At 38.6% G+C, this 15730-nt stretch overlaps 2 protein-coding genes across 4 annotated transcripts; both read left to right on the forward strand.

The window, feature by feature from the left end:
* The first annotated feature begins 484 nt into the window (after positions 1 to 484).
* zgc:174906 (uncharacterized protein LOC571548 homolog) lies at positions 485 to 4582 on the forward strand. Its single transcript, XM_067527710.1, has 4 exons — positions 485 to 586; positions 1424 to 1765; positions 1867 to 1941; positions 2035 to 4582. Exons 2-4 carry the CDS (start codon positions 1450 to 1452, stop codon positions 2313 to 2315), a joined length of 672 nt encoding a protein of 223 aa, XP_067383811.1. The 5' UTR covers positions 485 to 586; positions 1424 to 1449; the 3' UTR covers positions 2316 to 4582.
* Positions 4583 to 6351: 1769 nt separating this feature from the next.
* On the forward strand, positions 6352 to 12318 carry znf740b (zinc finger protein 740b). Of its 3 annotated transcripts, none has more exons than XM_067527707.1 (7): positions 6352 to 6481; positions 7881 to 8031; positions 8195 to 8422; positions 8726 to 8860; positions 8949 to 9078; positions 9854 to 9972; positions 10280 to 12318. In XM_067527707.1, the coding sequence occupies exons 2-7, from the start codon at positions 7987 to 7989 to the stop codon at positions 10427 to 10429; spliced, it is 807 nt and encodes a 268-aa protein (XP_067383808.1). In that variant the 5' UTR covers positions 6352 to 6481; positions 7881 to 7986; the 3' UTR covers positions 10430 to 12318. The 3 variants fall into 3 exon arrangements, with proteins under 3 accessions (XP_067383808.1, XP_067383810.1, XP_067383809.1); XM_067527708.1 differs by lacking the exon at positions 6352 to 6481 and adding an exon at positions 6556 to 7765; XM_067527709.1 differs by lacking the exon at positions 7881 to 8031 and having other exon boundaries at positions 6357 to 6481.
* Positions 12319 to 15730: the final 3412 nt, after the last annotated feature.

Raw genomic sequence — 15730 nt, forward strand, 5'->3', positions numbered from 1 at the left:
GACATGGATGTTTCAAATTCTTGTTTTGAGGAAGCTCACCCAGAGAGAGATGCATTTTAAACAATAACAGTATTTTAGTCTTCTGGTCAAGAATTTTGAGCCAATTTCAATAAAACACCTTTACACATACCATGAATTATTCTAGGTAGTGTTTATACAAAATTAAATGCATAATAGAATTATATTATTGTTTATATTACATATGTTATTAGTAATTGTAGTAAGTAAAATGCTATCATTCCTGTATGGTGCATACTTTTTAACTAGGTATCTGTTTGTGTTCTTACCTCTCAGATTGTCACTGTGCTGCTGTAACGAGAAAAAAGAGTTATATTGTCTGATTTGTATTATTTAAATGTACAATTACATTTTCCCCAAATGCAATAGTTGTAAATGCTTCTTTCCAGCAGATGTCACCAAACCCTCACAGGCAGGAGCGGATTACTGCAGTTGTATCTTCCATCCACTGGATGGAGGCACAAAAACTACATTTTGGTTATAACAAATATTTGTATTGCAAAACGGAGAAGAAAAAGCAGCGGGAACAAAAACGCAAGGACGTGTATTTCAAACCATGAAAACAAAGGTACTGTTTTCTGTTTGTCTGCACAAAGTATTGCTGTTGCTTATGGTGTTTCAATAAATAGTAAGACTCCTATGGGAATGCGCTTCCCTTGTCACATATAACCGTACTCGGTGTGCGGAGCGCAGCGACATGGTGCAAGTAGACGACAGGAAAGCAGGAAGTGCAGACTGAATTATAATTATTTTAGGGTTTTAGGACGATGGGTTGAGTTGAGTTTTTTTCGTAAGTAAGCTACTGTCATTAGTTGCATACTGTAGAAAATCGTTTAAATAACCTTTAAATTAACATGAAATAATGCCAGTATTTTTATGATATAACCAACTTGCAGACAGTAGGTCAGACTTTAACATACAAACATTACAAATCTCCGTTCATCACCTGTCAGGTAACTACTTATTGAGTGAAGTTACAATTAGTATTTTTTATTAGTAGATCGCTCCTGCTAGTCACATCAATTGAAAAACTGTCCCTGCATCGTGTCTCCAACAGTCTTTAAGTAATCTCTAATAAAGCAGGGTTACTATTTAATTAACTATCAGTGAATCCAAATGTTTGCACCTGTAACAGTGCTGCAGTCAATTTCTCTATATGGTGCCTTAATGGACTTTAATGGACTTTAACTATACTGTATATTACTACACAGAAGATGTACATAACCTTAGACAAATCAAAGCGTTAAGGGCTCATTTTACAGTGTGACCTCATTAAAAGAATCAAAATGAAAAAAGAGGACAAACCCTTGTAGATCCTAAGAATGTATTCACTATTTGGTTTTGAAGTTTTTTTCAGATTAGATCTGTACTTGATTATAATATTACATTGTCCCTTTATTTCTAGGAAGGTTATTTCAGTGACAATCGATCATGACTGAGGAACCAGCAACAGAAATCCAGCTACTCAGAAGCCACAAGACCACACTAATAGAAATTCTAAGTGCTGATGCAGACTTTGTCCTGCAGCATGCAGACTCTCGCCATCTCCTGTCTCATCGCAGCTACCAGCAGGTGAAAGCTTGTCGTATTCCTAGTGAGAAGGTCACAGAGCTGCTGGATTGTATCATTCAGAAAGGGCCTGAAGCAGCTCAGGGTATGCTGGAACTACTAAAGGACCAGGCCCTGCAGGAAACCTTCCCCATGCTTGATTTTATTAAGGATCTTCAAGTCAGTACGCTAAATATAGGTATAAGAAAGTCTCTTCAAAACTTTTAGCATTATGGTTATTATTAATCACAGTTATTCATTATTAAATGTCAGTGTTAAACATAATTTTTTGTTTACAAGGGGAAAAAAGAACTGCAAGAAAGAGAAGGGAAACTCCTTATTTACACGAGAGCATTCCATCCAAAAAGATCAAAGGTCAGTCCCACTTTACTCACACCTTCCCTTTAAAACCCTATAACAATGTAAAATCATCACATACTTTATCTGGCTGCGTGTCCCTTTGGACAGGTTCTCGTTTAATTGAGGAGAAGCAGTTGATGACCGTTGCCCGAGCCATTGGCAGATGTTGGCGAGAGATTGGCAGACTAGCGCTAGACATCAAGTCTGTGAAGCTGGAGCAGATTGAGGAAGACCACTCTTTGCATGTGGAGCGAGTATTTGCCATGCTGCGTCACTGGCAAACCTGCCAGAGAGAAAAAGCCACCGCTGCTCGCCTGCACTCCCTCCTCAGTCAGAACGACTGGGCACTCCCACCAGAAAGCATTGACTTTCTGTTAGAGACTGATTGAGGCCTTCACTGTCTGGTAACTACTGACACTGAAATCTTTTAAAAGGGAATATGTTTAGTGGATATTTATGGTGCTTCTCAGCACAGAGACTGTAATTACATGTCAGTTAAAACCAACTGACTGTGGCGCAGGATGGAGAGCGGCTGTCCACCGAACCCACGGTTGTTGGTTCAATCCCCAGCTTCTCTGGTGACATGTCAATGTGTCCTTCAGCAAAACACTGAAGCCTAACTTAGTTGCTTGCGGTGAGTGTTGGCCAAGTGCATAGCAGCTCCCCCATCTGTGTGTGTGTGATTGCGAGTGTGAACAGGTGATTGAGAAGCAATAAAAAGCATTTTGAGTACCGATAGGTAGAAAAACACTATATAAGTGCAGACCATTTACAATGTGCAAGTATTGTACTTTCTATTAACTGTGCATATACTACGCTGTATACTAACTCATATACACAGTATACATACACTTACAGCAGTGTTTCTCAATCCTGGTCCTCAAAGACCCCGGCTCTGCTTCCTAACTATCCCTGCACTAATCACTGCTGATTCCCTCAAGGTGTGTTCAGTCAATTGTAAGCTGAAGGATGCCAATTCATTTTGTGCTCCCACTCTCCACCCTCAATCTTCCAACTTTTCATTGACTGAACATAGCTTCTTCTTCTTCACATCTTAAGCTCTGCTACCTCCAGCTCTGCCTCCTGTCTTTTCTTCAGTGCGACTGTCTCTAAGCTGAACAACATCGCTGGTCTCACCTCTGTCTTGAATACCTTTCCTTTCATTCTCGCTGATACTCTTTCATCACACAACACACCTGACACTTTTCTCCACCTGTTCCAACCTGCTTGCACTTGCCTCTTCACCTCTTTTCCACACTCTCCGTTGCTCTGAACCATTGACCCTAAGTACTTAAAGTCCTGCACCTTCTTCACCTCTGCTCCCTGTAACCTCACCGTTCCACCTGGGTCCCTCTCATTCACACACATGTATTCAGTCTTACTGCGGCTAAGCTTCATTCCTCTGTTTTCCAGAGCAGACCTCCACCTCTCTAGATTTTCCTCCACCTGCTCCCTGTTCTCACTACAAATCACAATGTCATCTGCAAACATCATAGTCCATGGAGATTCCTGTCTAACCTCATCTGTCAGCCTGTCTATCACCAGAGCAAACAAGAAGGGGCTCACAGCCGATCCTTGATGCAGACCCACCTCCACCTTGAACTCCTCTGTCACACCTACAGCACACCTAGAACATACTTCTCTGCCACTCCAGACTTCCTCATACAATACCACAGCTCCTCTCTCGGCACCCTGTCACACCCTTTCTCAAAATCTACAAAGACACAATGCAAGTCCCTCTGACCCTCTCTGTACTCCTCCATCAGCATCCTCAAAGCAAATACTGCATCTGCTGCACTCTTTCTAGGCATGAAACCATATTGCTGCTCACAAATGTTCACCTCTGCCCTTAGCCGAGCTTCCACTACTCTCTCCCACAACTTCATTGTGTGGCTCATGAATTGACTGAACACAGCTGATGCAGGTAATTAGCAGTGGTTAAGGAAATTGTTGGAAATCTAGCAGAGCAGGGGTCCTTGTGGTCCAGGATTGAGAACTACTGGTGTAAATGTATATGTACTGTGTAATGGAATGGATAATACTGTTTTGTCATGTGATGCTTTTTTGTGTTGATGGTGTCTATTCATTTTAATCAAAAAATTACTAAGCCGTGCTCATTTTAATGTACATTAGGCATTAATAACAAAACATATTTTATTTTTGTTTTATATTTTTCATGTCTCAACATTTTGAGTAAATTATATTTTCATCATGTGTAGACAGTAAGGAGTCAGAATTTACACTTTATTTTGGTCTTTTATTTAAGTGTTCTTAACTCCACATAACATACATTTGACACTTTTATATTAGTTTTTAATAGTAAAATTATCAATTATCATCTTTAAATGGAGTGAAAGGAAAGATAATGGTAAAGGCATCTTTAAGTAAAGCAGGTTTTTTCATTTATAGGAACATGTCATAGGTTGTAGCTTAGAAGAGAAGTCTGCACTGTCAAGGAGCACTAAATCAAAGCTGAGAGGTTTGAAAGCCTGTTGGTGACTCCTCATTTTTAGATTATTTGGATTGTGAGACAAAAGGAAGGGTGGTTACATGACAATCAGATGCATACGTTTCCTGTTCCCTCATTTATTCTTTGAAGTTTGTACTGATGTACAGCTTCCCTTGCGCATGTAATAAAGGAGTATTGACCTCAAAAGCATCGACCCCAAACTGATTTACAGGATGTCTAGAGTACCAGCTTAGATGGACTACATTGGTACCCAATGGTCGTGGACTCTGTTGTTGGACTAAACAAGGACAATCCATTCCCAAACCTACCGTAGGTAATTATCTGTGGATATGACTTTTTTGTCCTATATAACTGAGGAAAAATTGTAAAGAAAATATAGAGAAAAAATTTATACTGTGAAAATATTCTGTTCAAGCATAACCAAACAGGCATTATGATCACCTGTCAATTGAATTAGATCCAATACAGCAGCTATGCCAGGAATGCTACTTTTACAAGTTATAATTTCTCCGTTTTTAGGTCAAAACTGAAAGGCAATTATTCTACTATGTTTATTATTCAGGTCAAAGTGGCTTGGTCAGTCGTAATGGAGTGGTTATAATGTATTGGCCACGCATTTTATCACGATAAATGTTCTGTCAAAAATGCAATATTAGAAATTGTATACTATAAAAATTGCATACTCAGTCAAAAGAGAAAAAACTTTCAAAAGTAGAACTGCCCATGGGACCCAGAGGACCACCCCACCCACAACCAAGAGTCTGCATTCCCTTTTTTGGACCTAATTCTGCAACATAAATGGACTCATCAGGGTTCTGGTACTCCACAATAACCTCCATGAAGCTTATCCAAACCCTGGTGCTTTAAAAACTGTCCGCTTTTTATTGGCAATGAAAAAATAAGCTATCTTGTTGGTGCTTCATCTTTTTAAGTTTTGCATATAATTTCCAAAATATGTTTAAGTTTTGCTCTCATTAATTCCTTTATATGTCTCCCCATTCCCCTTTTGTGTCTTAGATGAGAGATGAGAAAATGATTACTTGTAATGCCGCAACAGCCAACTACCAGTCCAACTACTAGCCTTGCGACTGGATCCTGGTGAAGGTCTTAACAAGGAAGCATTCTCATGATTTCAAGGACAGTTCCAAGTTCCTCTCAACTAAAGAAAATCCTGTTTTTAGAGCTAAGAAATCTATGTGAATTCAAGTCTCAAAATGTAGACTGTTCTTGTGGAGAGATCACTTACCATAAGAACTACTTGCTACCGATTCAACATAAAACCCATAAAGAGTCGTGCTGCATAATCCTAGCTATAGTTTTCAGAAAAACATGACATTTTTGGCCTATCTGGCTTTTTTTTTTTTTTATTTAATTTATTTATTTATTTATTTATTGTAGGTTTTAAGTGCCAATTCTTGAGTGCTGGTTGAGTGTGTGTGTTTGTGTGTTGATAATGCCCCATTTTAGCCTCTTTTAGCTGAGGATTGCCAACCAGTAACTGTTAAGGTGGGGGGAGTTTTAGTTTAAATTCTCTCATTCTTTAAAGCTTGATTGATGTAGCCTACTGCCTTCCATGCACATATAATCTTGAGCTTAGACATTTAGGATAGACCTTCATTTTACAAAACACTTCCATTACTTCTGATTTAGACTTTTTGTAAACTGGTTTTTACTTTTTTTATATACTGTAACCTCAACCTACTCTGTGTGCTTGTTGTTTTTAATTTTGGGACCAGAGTAAATCATGACGAATTAAAAATGGTGGTAAGAATTATGTACCACTTGTGAAATAGTATGTTTATGTTATTAAATGTAAAATAAAAAAGTATTGTAAAGGAAAGCAGTGAGCCCACCGACGTTAACATCTTACGCCCCTTCCTTTATAGAATTATCTTCCACACTTCCCTCACCATCATGGCCGCGAATATGGGTCATTCCGCCTCAGTCATGTGACTCGGCGTCTGACCAACCACCGCGCTTCCCGAGAGCACTTCCGGTGGCGTTTCCTGTCAGTGTTTGTAAACTGAGGGGAAAATTGGAAGTACGACAAGAAATAATAATCTTCTAAAGTCTAAAAATCCAGAGGTAAGCAGTTGGTTTTCCAACGCATCGTACCCGCGGCTCTTTAGAAGGTGTATTATTTGCTAGTTGCCTGTTTGTAATAGCTGTGGCCGATGAAGGAGGTGTTATTTTGTGGCCGGAGCGGAGCCCTGGCTGCTCGGCTGCTGTTGTGTTGTCTGGCTAGGGGGGTGGGGGTCCAGTCATACAAGAGTTGACCCAGAACCCAACTACCGGCTAGCTAGCTAGTTAGCCTTTTTTGTCGCATGCAGCACAGGCTTTCAGCTTGCTTACCACTTTTAAATTCATACGCATTCATTCATTATATGGAAGCTTGATACACAAACGTATGGTGCATCGTGCTCTAGATAGAGCACCGCTTTACAAGTGAAGCACACTTGCTCAAGGATGGTCACTTTTCCAACAGCGTTTTTAGGACACGCCGCCAGCAAGCTCTCAGGTGCAGCATGCATCATTTTATAAACGACAGTTCATCTGTATATTTGCGAGAAAATGCCTATAAACAACCACTACTTACGAATTCAAAATAAAACTTGAATGAATGAATGAAATGAAAGCAAACATATCCCATTCAAGTATGACTAGCAATGTTTCCCAAATGGTTTCTCTTATTGTCCACAGAGGAATATGCTATATATGCTGTAGCTTTTCATTTATAGCATTTAACACTCATTTAAATATTTGAATTATCGTGCAGATTCCTGTGTCATATAATATGTGTTGTGAAGTGAGTTGGGAATGTGTATGGTGGCTTTACAGATCTATGGCAAAGTTCGGGCACTCATGGGCAAATTACATATTTTATGTAAGTCGACAGATCATAAAATAATCTTTGTTCAAATGTTAATGTACTCACTTTTTGCATAAAATAAAGTAGTAGCCTAATAAGGGCAAACTTTATTAGTGATGTGTGCTACAAAATAAGGTTGGCTAAAAACCACTATTCAAAGGCATAATCTGCAGACATGTGCTTTTAATCTTCTGGTTTTTCCCCCTGCTGTGCCATGTGGGTTTACAAAACACCCCATTGCCTCTGTTTTATGTTAGGATGCTTAAAAATAAAACCTTTAAAGTAGCTAAAATTGTTTTACTGTACAGTTTTACTGTTGGTGATTTGTTTAAAATAGTAAATCATACCTTTTATAGACTTGTCTAAAAATTGTTGTATATTTTTTTTTCTATCTGAATGCTGTGTTTTCTGTCAACCACAGACACACATGATGTCTACCAAATCATTGGGGCTTTCTTGCCTGATAAACTGCTAGTATCAGTGCTGGAGTCAAATTTAAGGTCTTATGTTCAGATTTGGAGATTTGTGATATCTAAAACTATTAGTCTGGTTTTCCAGCCCTTGATTCGAGCACGTAAACATGTTAGCTTAATATTGTCACGCCTTTACTTTCAGGCTTTGGCCACTGATGATTTGGGTGATTGTGATTTCTTCTGTCACCCTTCATCTTGAGTGAAGCCCCCCCTGTTCCCCCAAACACACACTCATTCAAACCTCGGCGATGACACACCATTCCAACAACTCTGTTCGAGACCATATGAAATGGGTCAGTGGAAATTCATCACAAGAATCACCGTTATGGTTTTAGTGTGTCCGGATTCCAATTCATTTAAGTGTTAGTCCCGTTAGTCAACTCCCCTGCCTTCTTGTCTTTGTTACAACTCCACTTGACCCCTCTTTGTGCTCTGACGTGTTACTTGTGTTGCCAGGCTGGGTTACTGGGTTGTGAGGCGGTGCTGTCCAGCATGGCCCTAATGCAAGCTAACAACATCCCAAGCCAGAAAAAGATGATGATGGGTCAGGGGCACAGGGCCAGTCCTGAGATACATCAAACCCACTCACAGCACACCCACAACCACCATGGACACCAGGTTCCCCATGGGCAACCCCACCACAGCCACATGGGCCATTCATCAGCTGGGAGCTGTCCACCTCTGGTTAGAGAAATTCCAACTACAGGTCCTTTGTTTATTTTTCATGGAAACAAAAATTGATGCTAATGCAGTAATTGATAATTTTTTATTTATTTATTTTTTTTTTTTTTTGAATAAAATGGATCATTATTAGATTAAGTAAAATTTAAAATTCATAGGCTGGATATAGGTAGCTCAGATTCTGTTGTGGGACTCAAAAGAATATACTCTTTTTTTTTTTTTAAATGAAAGCTTTATAACCCCAAAACAACATATGTACTTGTTAATGTACAAACTTTTGTTACTAATAACATGTTTTATTTAAAGCTAATCCGAAAAGATGGTGATTATCACTCATCAAGATTGTTGGATGGAAAGGACATACAGGCTAATCAGAATATGCAACCCAAGAAAAAGCACAAAAAATCAGCTTCATCGAACAAAGTAAAAGAAAAAGTGGAGGTAAGGATCACTTCAAAGCTACATTGCAAAAGTTCAGAGATTTACCGTTAATGTTTAGTTGCAAATTAACTGATGTTATTCTTGTTAGCATCTACTTCCACGAATCGATATGGATGATGACAGTTCTTTGAAAGTTCAGAAGAACTTTATCTGTGACCACTGCTATGGAGCATTCCGGAGCAGCTACCACCTCAAGCGACATATACTTACACATACGGGTAAGATTTCAAAGCTTGCCATTTAGTTGTTAGATGTGTTAGTTTCAGTGCCTTTTATATATGTATATGTTTAAACTTGTCCTTAGACATTTTCTTTTGTGAGTGGTGTCAATGTGGGGTCATCGTCATCAGTCCACGGTGAACGTGGCTTTCTGTTTAAAACATAACATTTTCGTATTCTTTATAACCATAGAGTACAACATACATCTGCCATGCAAGGGGTCTATATGTAGAATGCAATGATGATCCCAGCACGCAGTTTAAATTTCTCATTACGCTTCTCATACTGCGCTCTACCTGTTGTTTTATGACACTGCTGAGTGGTCAAGTTCTTTAACTCGTCCAAGACCATTTGCAAAAGTTTTCTTAACAGAAAAACTGAGGTCTCTGCTACATTCCTTGTACCATGGAGTGCTTGTATCTAATCTTCCTTCATGGCACAAGAGAAAACCCCTGCATCACACACCTGTCAGTTATCTCTAGGTGAAAATAACTCCCCTTTTCCTCTCAAATTGTTTCACAATTTACATTTTTGAATGGACTATGAGAACTATACTTTAATATACACGCTTTAATGTGCTTCTGTTATAAATTGGTTGTTTGTTAGTTTGTGTAATATAGCTGTGCTACTTTTTTACAATGGCTCAATTGAGCTTTTAATTGCAAAATAATGTAATAACAAATATTTCTATTTTAGCAAGCAAATAATACATGCATTCAGTAAAGGAGTTGTAAAAAGAAATTTAAACATTGGTCTGTTTATGGTTATTCACAGGGGAAAAGCCATTTGCTTGCGATGCATGTGACATGCGGTTCATTCAGCGCTACCACTTGGACAGACACAAGAGGGTCCACAGCGGAGAGAAGCCGTACCAGTGTGATCGCTGCCATCAGGTGAGTCTTAGATATTTTCACTAAAGCTAAACAGAACTGTGCATACATTTCACATTCTCAAGACTATAGTTTTGGCTGCATTATGTAAAATATTACTCCAGTAATATAAAAAAAACTGCTTGTTTATAACATTTTGAATAAAATCATAAAATAAAAATTTGGTTGATGGCTCACAAAGATTCCTGACATGCCAGAAATCTGTGCAGTCTGAGAGCATTTACAGGTTCTTTCAGATTATTGCTTTTCAGTCAGGATCTTAAACTTTGTACTTTGACTGAAGCACACGTCTTTTATTGCTTGGCTTCAGAACTTCTCACGGACAGACCGGCTGCTGAGGCACAGACGGCTGTGTACGGTTGGGTTGACCAAAGAGGAAAACCAATACTCACAGGACGCATCTGCCCATCCAGCTTCCTGGAGCCCCTTACAGCCTTCCAACAACCGTCTGACTGTCTGACCTTCAGCTTCCAACAGAGACCTTAGAAGCAACAGGAGTCCGCAGCTCAGAAACAGTGAACATTGGAGCTCAAAAGTATTGTTACCTAAACCAGCCTAACTTAAACACAACCAATCTGTAGCTCCTTCATAGAGCATAATATTGGAATTTTGTACTAATTTGAAATCTTGGACAACAGATCATGATATCATGGCAATAACTGAATGAAAAATGCACACATCCTCTCTTATCCAAAAGGTTGCAAGTATTCTTTTGGTATTGATTCCAAAAGATTGAAAGTATCTTTGCCTGCATGGACTGTCAGTAGGTACCTCTCCTGCTGGAATCACTTTCAGTGATGCCTGTGACTACAAATAGACAACTCACTTAACACAGAACACAAACACAGAACAATTTTGCTTTTTGGTTCGCTAGCTGTATCCTTTTAATTTCTGACCATGTGCCAGTTGCAGCTAATAAATCAACGGCCACAGCAGATTTCAGGTCTGCTGCGAAAAAATACTGCGAAAAAATACTCCTACAACACCAAAGGTGTTTTTTTGCATAATACATCTGAAATTAAATTTAATGTACTACACTGATCTAAACATGAAAGCAGCTTATTACAGAGTGAAGTACAAATTGCTCATCAATTTTTACCTAATGTGTAAGATCAGGTTTACAACACATACGTCTTAAATGGTTTTTAAATAATTTATTACCCGCTCTTTGTCCAGCTGAAACACTAAAAGCATAACTACAGGTGCAGCTGTGTTGGTGTAGCACTAAATGTTATGTAGATGCTCCTGAAAGTTTATTAGTTTTCTTAACAGTCTCTGTTCTACCTTGTTTTAAAGGGGTTTTGTCACACTGTTGTAATACAGCTGGAGGCTGACAGGTTTAGTAGGAACAGTTCACATTATTTGATGCTTTTGAGCAAAGTAAATATTTTTTTTATAAAGTTAACTGGATGTAGGAACCACCTGCCTGTTGGACAGTCCTTTTGAAATTATGCTTGGTCAGCATGACATCTGACCTAGGAGTACATTATATTGTGAAATCTTGTTAGAAATGATGGTTATTAGCCTGTTTGTGAAGAGTTAGATTAAAACTAATCCAAAGCCTAACATTATTGAGTACTGGGGAGCTTCTAGATGCTGACTAGTTAAATTTAGTTATCATGAAAATGGCTCTGATCATCCAAACATTTTGAGTTTGACATCACGTCATCTTGACGTGACTGAATACTGTGTCATGTTATTTTATCTCCAGTTTCACCATGAGCATCTTCAGTGAAGATTTCAAAATGTACTTTCTGGACAGGGGAATTCAGGCAGTGCTTTGTGTGATAATGCATTATTTTACTGTATCAGCCCTGTCTAAGATTACATCAGTCTGTAAACACTGGACTGAAAATGTTAGCTCAAGGAAGAAAGGAGTCTTTATAACGTTTGTTATCTGTTTAGACTAAACCATTTTAGTAGAGTGGTAGTTCATTTTCTGTCAGATTTGGATCGTGTGAAAGGAGTTTGGGGCCCAACACTGACTTGTCTACTCTTTATGAATTTAATATATATTTAAATTGTGGGGTAGATAATAGTATGTATGGGACCTACTCTTCAAAGGTGAATCTAAGTATTTACAGAGTTTTAATCCTATGTCAAATGACTCGACCATAGCGGGTCATTGGTAAACTTGGAGCTCACACTCTTGCCCCTTTAGTATGATTAGTCAGTTTTTTCATGTATATGTTGGAAGAACTTGTATAAATGTTTTGGTTAAGAGATTTTAAAAAGAATGTTCCTCCCTTTTGTTTTTCATTTAAGGAGTACGATTACATTAGTTTTGACCCAGCCAATCATACTATAGGGCCCCAAGTCTCAATAAAGCTGTTATGCTTTTTTAAGAAACTGTGTGCTATTCACATTTTGTACGAGAGTGGTTGGATCCTGTTTTCACTTATTTTCAAAAAAAAAAAAAGACATGTTATAAGGGAATTGCAGTAAATTTTAGGGGTGACATGACATACCTACGAACTGTTTTGACTCTGGGTTTTTTATCAAACATGCATATGTACATATTATATATTACTTGTATTTAGTTTGCTTAAAGACTTGTAAAGAGTAGAAAACCTTGCAGATATTTGTAATGCACTAGTTGTGTCAGCAGGTGGCAGGTGAAGGCCATTTTCCTCCATCACACAAAAATGAAGATAAGAAACCGAAATGTTTTACTCCAATTGGTAGTATTATTGATCATTACGGAATAGTCTGGATGAAAATACATTTTCTACAGGGTTTAATTTTAGTTTTAAATCAATCAAGTAGAAAGCTTGCTCCACAAATGAGTCTTTAAAGAACTTATAAAGAAAAGCTGTTCAATTTACAATAACACAAAGCTGAGGAAAAAAGCAGTAATCTCTTTAGAAGGCTTGTACAAAGCCTCATCTGTACCACAAATTGTGCATGTATCAAATATTACGTCCGTTCACTGGCTTTGTTGAGAACAGCTGCTTGCACTATGCAATGCACAGTGTTCTGCAGTTTTCAGGGGTTTGTCAACCCAGAGACAATAGATCATTAATACAGCCAGGAAGCAATTACTAATGCAAAGAGCTGAATTTGGATTAAAAACAAACCAAATGTGATTGTACATTCCATTGGCCTTCAAAGGAATTGTAGAAATTCAGGTAAAGGTAGTCTAGGTGTACACATACAGTAGATTTGTGAAATTTGCAAATTTAGCAGGGCATTGGTGGTCTAACAGTTAGAGAAATGTGATTATTACTGGTTCGATCACGCAGGCTGGCATGACTGAATCTGGCTTAGTCTAGTGAAAAGCAGCATTGCCCCTATCTTATTAACACCACTGTGGTGCTCCAGTGAAGCTGTTCAGTGGCCACGGTCAAATGGTGGTTTCACAGTGTATCTTCCAGGTGTAAATGTGTGTGTAACTGTGATCAGAGTGTTCCTTCAAAGGGGATGTCTCTCACTGAAACCCTAACCCGAATATATTTAGATTATGATTAAAATTTAAAAAAAGTTTAAAAGAAATGTGATTTCAAAACTTGAAGCTAATTTTCAGTAGAGTTATGTAAGACAATTAGTCCTGTATAAAGATGATTTTTTTTAAACAAATTATGAATTATTATTGTTAAAAGCAATCAAATAGACATAACAATCTACTGTGATAGCCGATATCCACATTCTTCAGGCAGGAGGAAAAAATGTTCTCAAGCACACTGCCCCGTCATCCTGCATGCATAGATGCTGCCACATTAGTCGTGCATTAGGAATTGGAGATCGTACCCTTTAGCACCATCTTCTTTGCTATTGACCAGTTCTTTAATTAAAGCATTAGGATCTGCAGGATGAGATCAGCCTCAAGGCTGCTGGGAGTGTGCGCCTTCTCCCAAGGGAGACATCCCCTCCCTCTGCAGCCTGATTTACAGCACCCACAGGCCCCCGGCACTTAACAATGGACCTCCTTAAGTGAGGTAGATGGGGAGGAGATCAGAGAGGGGGAGATAACACTCCATCTTCATACAGAAAGTGCTGAAATCATATAGGTTCCAAATCATCTCGGCGAGACAGACTGATCATGGAGTCAGTCCAGAGGTAAGGTGTAGGAGTGCTGCCTTGTGCTCAGTCTGACTCACTATGCGAAGAGAGCTCTCTGTAAGACTGATAGCCAACTCTCTACACACTCACCTCTGCTGTCAGATGGATAAAAAAATAGGTTCTCCAAACAGAAATTTCGCCAACAACCAGTAAATCTCAGCTTACTGTGGATACTGTGGCTCTATCAACATATGGGTCATTCAGAGGTTTACAAAAACAAGCAGCAGCAGAAACGTTCTGTCTCCTACAAATGTTTGGATGCCCCCTGATCAAATGCATCACAGGCTCGCGGCAAATGACTGAAACCCTCCCAACAATAGCTTCTGCTATCTTCCTCTCCCCGAGGTGTGGGAGAGCCTTTTCATCTCAGGCTTTGATTAATAAAGGAATCGCTGGTAGGTTGAAAGCAGCGATCTGGCCCCTGACCATCCATCATGTCTGTGACAGCTCACCTCTCTGTGTTAATTAGCGGTGATATTTAAGCTGTGTGAGGTGTTCCATGGCCATCAGCAGGGTGGTGTTGCTCATCATTAAAACGTCAGTTCCTCTGTTAGGGTTGCCTCTATTTTCGTGGACACCTCAGTGTACACGTCCTCATCTCAGAGGTACAGGTCGAGTGTTGGCTGCAAGTGGCAATCAAGATGTAATAAATAAGGACACAATAGCTGTTTTTCCCTGAATCAAAAACAAACAGGAAATCTGACACTTACATTGATGTTTTTTTCTTATTAACCGCTATTGTTAACATTAAAATGCATGATGCATTTTATTGTTAACAATAGCGGTTAATAAGAAAAAAACATCAATGTGACTTATTACTCTTGCTCAATAATTATTTGACATTACATGAAAGAATTTTTCATAAATTTAAAGTTTCTGTCAAACAATGAGCAGTGAAAGTGGGAATGCATTACTTATTAATCATGACCAAATATTGTAATATTCTTTAATACTGGGGAAGAGATAAATTATGCATGTAGCTGAATCTTGTTCCATGTTATAACCAAAAGGCATCATAACGATATGAGAACTTGTGATCTAAAATTAAAGAATAGCTTGGCTAAGTGAAGGGCACCTTCGCAAAAGGGGGCCATTTTACTCAAACCTATGATATACAAAATGGTCCCAGTGTACCCAAAGATGGTGTATATACGCCATCAAAGAATGTATATACACAGTCTGTAGAGTGCCAAAGTATTACTCTTAATGTTAGCAAAATCTAGTGACTGTAAGGAAGTTACTGAGGGGGTATCGAGCCGCCAACTGCTTCACAAAGGGTCTCTGATGGGCAACGTTCTGTCATATCTTGCTTCAAATTGTCCTAGATTTAGATGTCTGCCACTACTTTTCTAATTAGTGTAACTCAACAAGATTAATTCGCTTCTGAACGTCATTCCCATAACACAAAGGAGGAGCCATCACCCATCTGACTGGTAGCAAGGGAAAAGTAAATTTTGTCCTATTTGCATGTTTTTATGTATGCGATTCATGAATATTCATACATGAAAATGAACCTTGAGTGAAGTCAGAACGTGCCACCTGAATGTTTAAAATTACCTTGTTGCAATTTGGCATAAAGATTTAAAGTCTAAAACATTTAAGAGAGAGAAAATTGCTCTACACTAAACAACTGGAATTTGTTACAAGTGATTTCTTTTTCACATACTACTACTTTGATGTGTTACAGTAGGGAAATAATAAA

Source organism: Channa argus, chromosome 13 (assembly GCF_033026475.1).
Source record: "Channa argus isolate prfri chromosome 13, Channa argus male v1.0, whole genome shotgun sequence".
NCBI lineage: Eukaryota > Metazoa > Chordata > Actinopteri > Anabantiformes > Channidae > Channa > Channa argus.

Coding starts and splice junctions, on each gene's coding strand:
- znf740b (XM_067527707.1), top strand. CDS start 7,987: ATGACACACCATTCCAACAACTCTGTTCGAGACCATATGAAATGG. Junction 8,861..8,948: donor AAGTAAAAGAAAAAGTGGAG/GTAAGGATCACT, acceptor TATTCTTGTTAG/CATCTACTTCCACGAATCGA. Junction 9,973..10,279: donor AGTGTGATCGCTGCCATCAG/GTGAGTCTTAGA, acceptor GCTTGGCTTCAG/AACTTCTCACGGACAGACCG.
- zgc:174906 (XM_067527710.1), top strand. CDS start 1,450: ATGACTGAGGAACCAGCAACAGAAATCCAGCTACTCAGAAGCCACAAG. Junction 1,766..1,866: donor AGTCAGTACGCTAAATATAG/GTATAAGAAAGT, acceptor TTTGTTTACAAG/GGGAAAAAAGAACTGCAAGA. Junction 1,942..2,034: donor TCCATCCAAAAAGATCAAAG/GTCAGTCCCACT, acceptor CCCTTTGGACAG/GTTCTCGTTTAATTGAGGAG.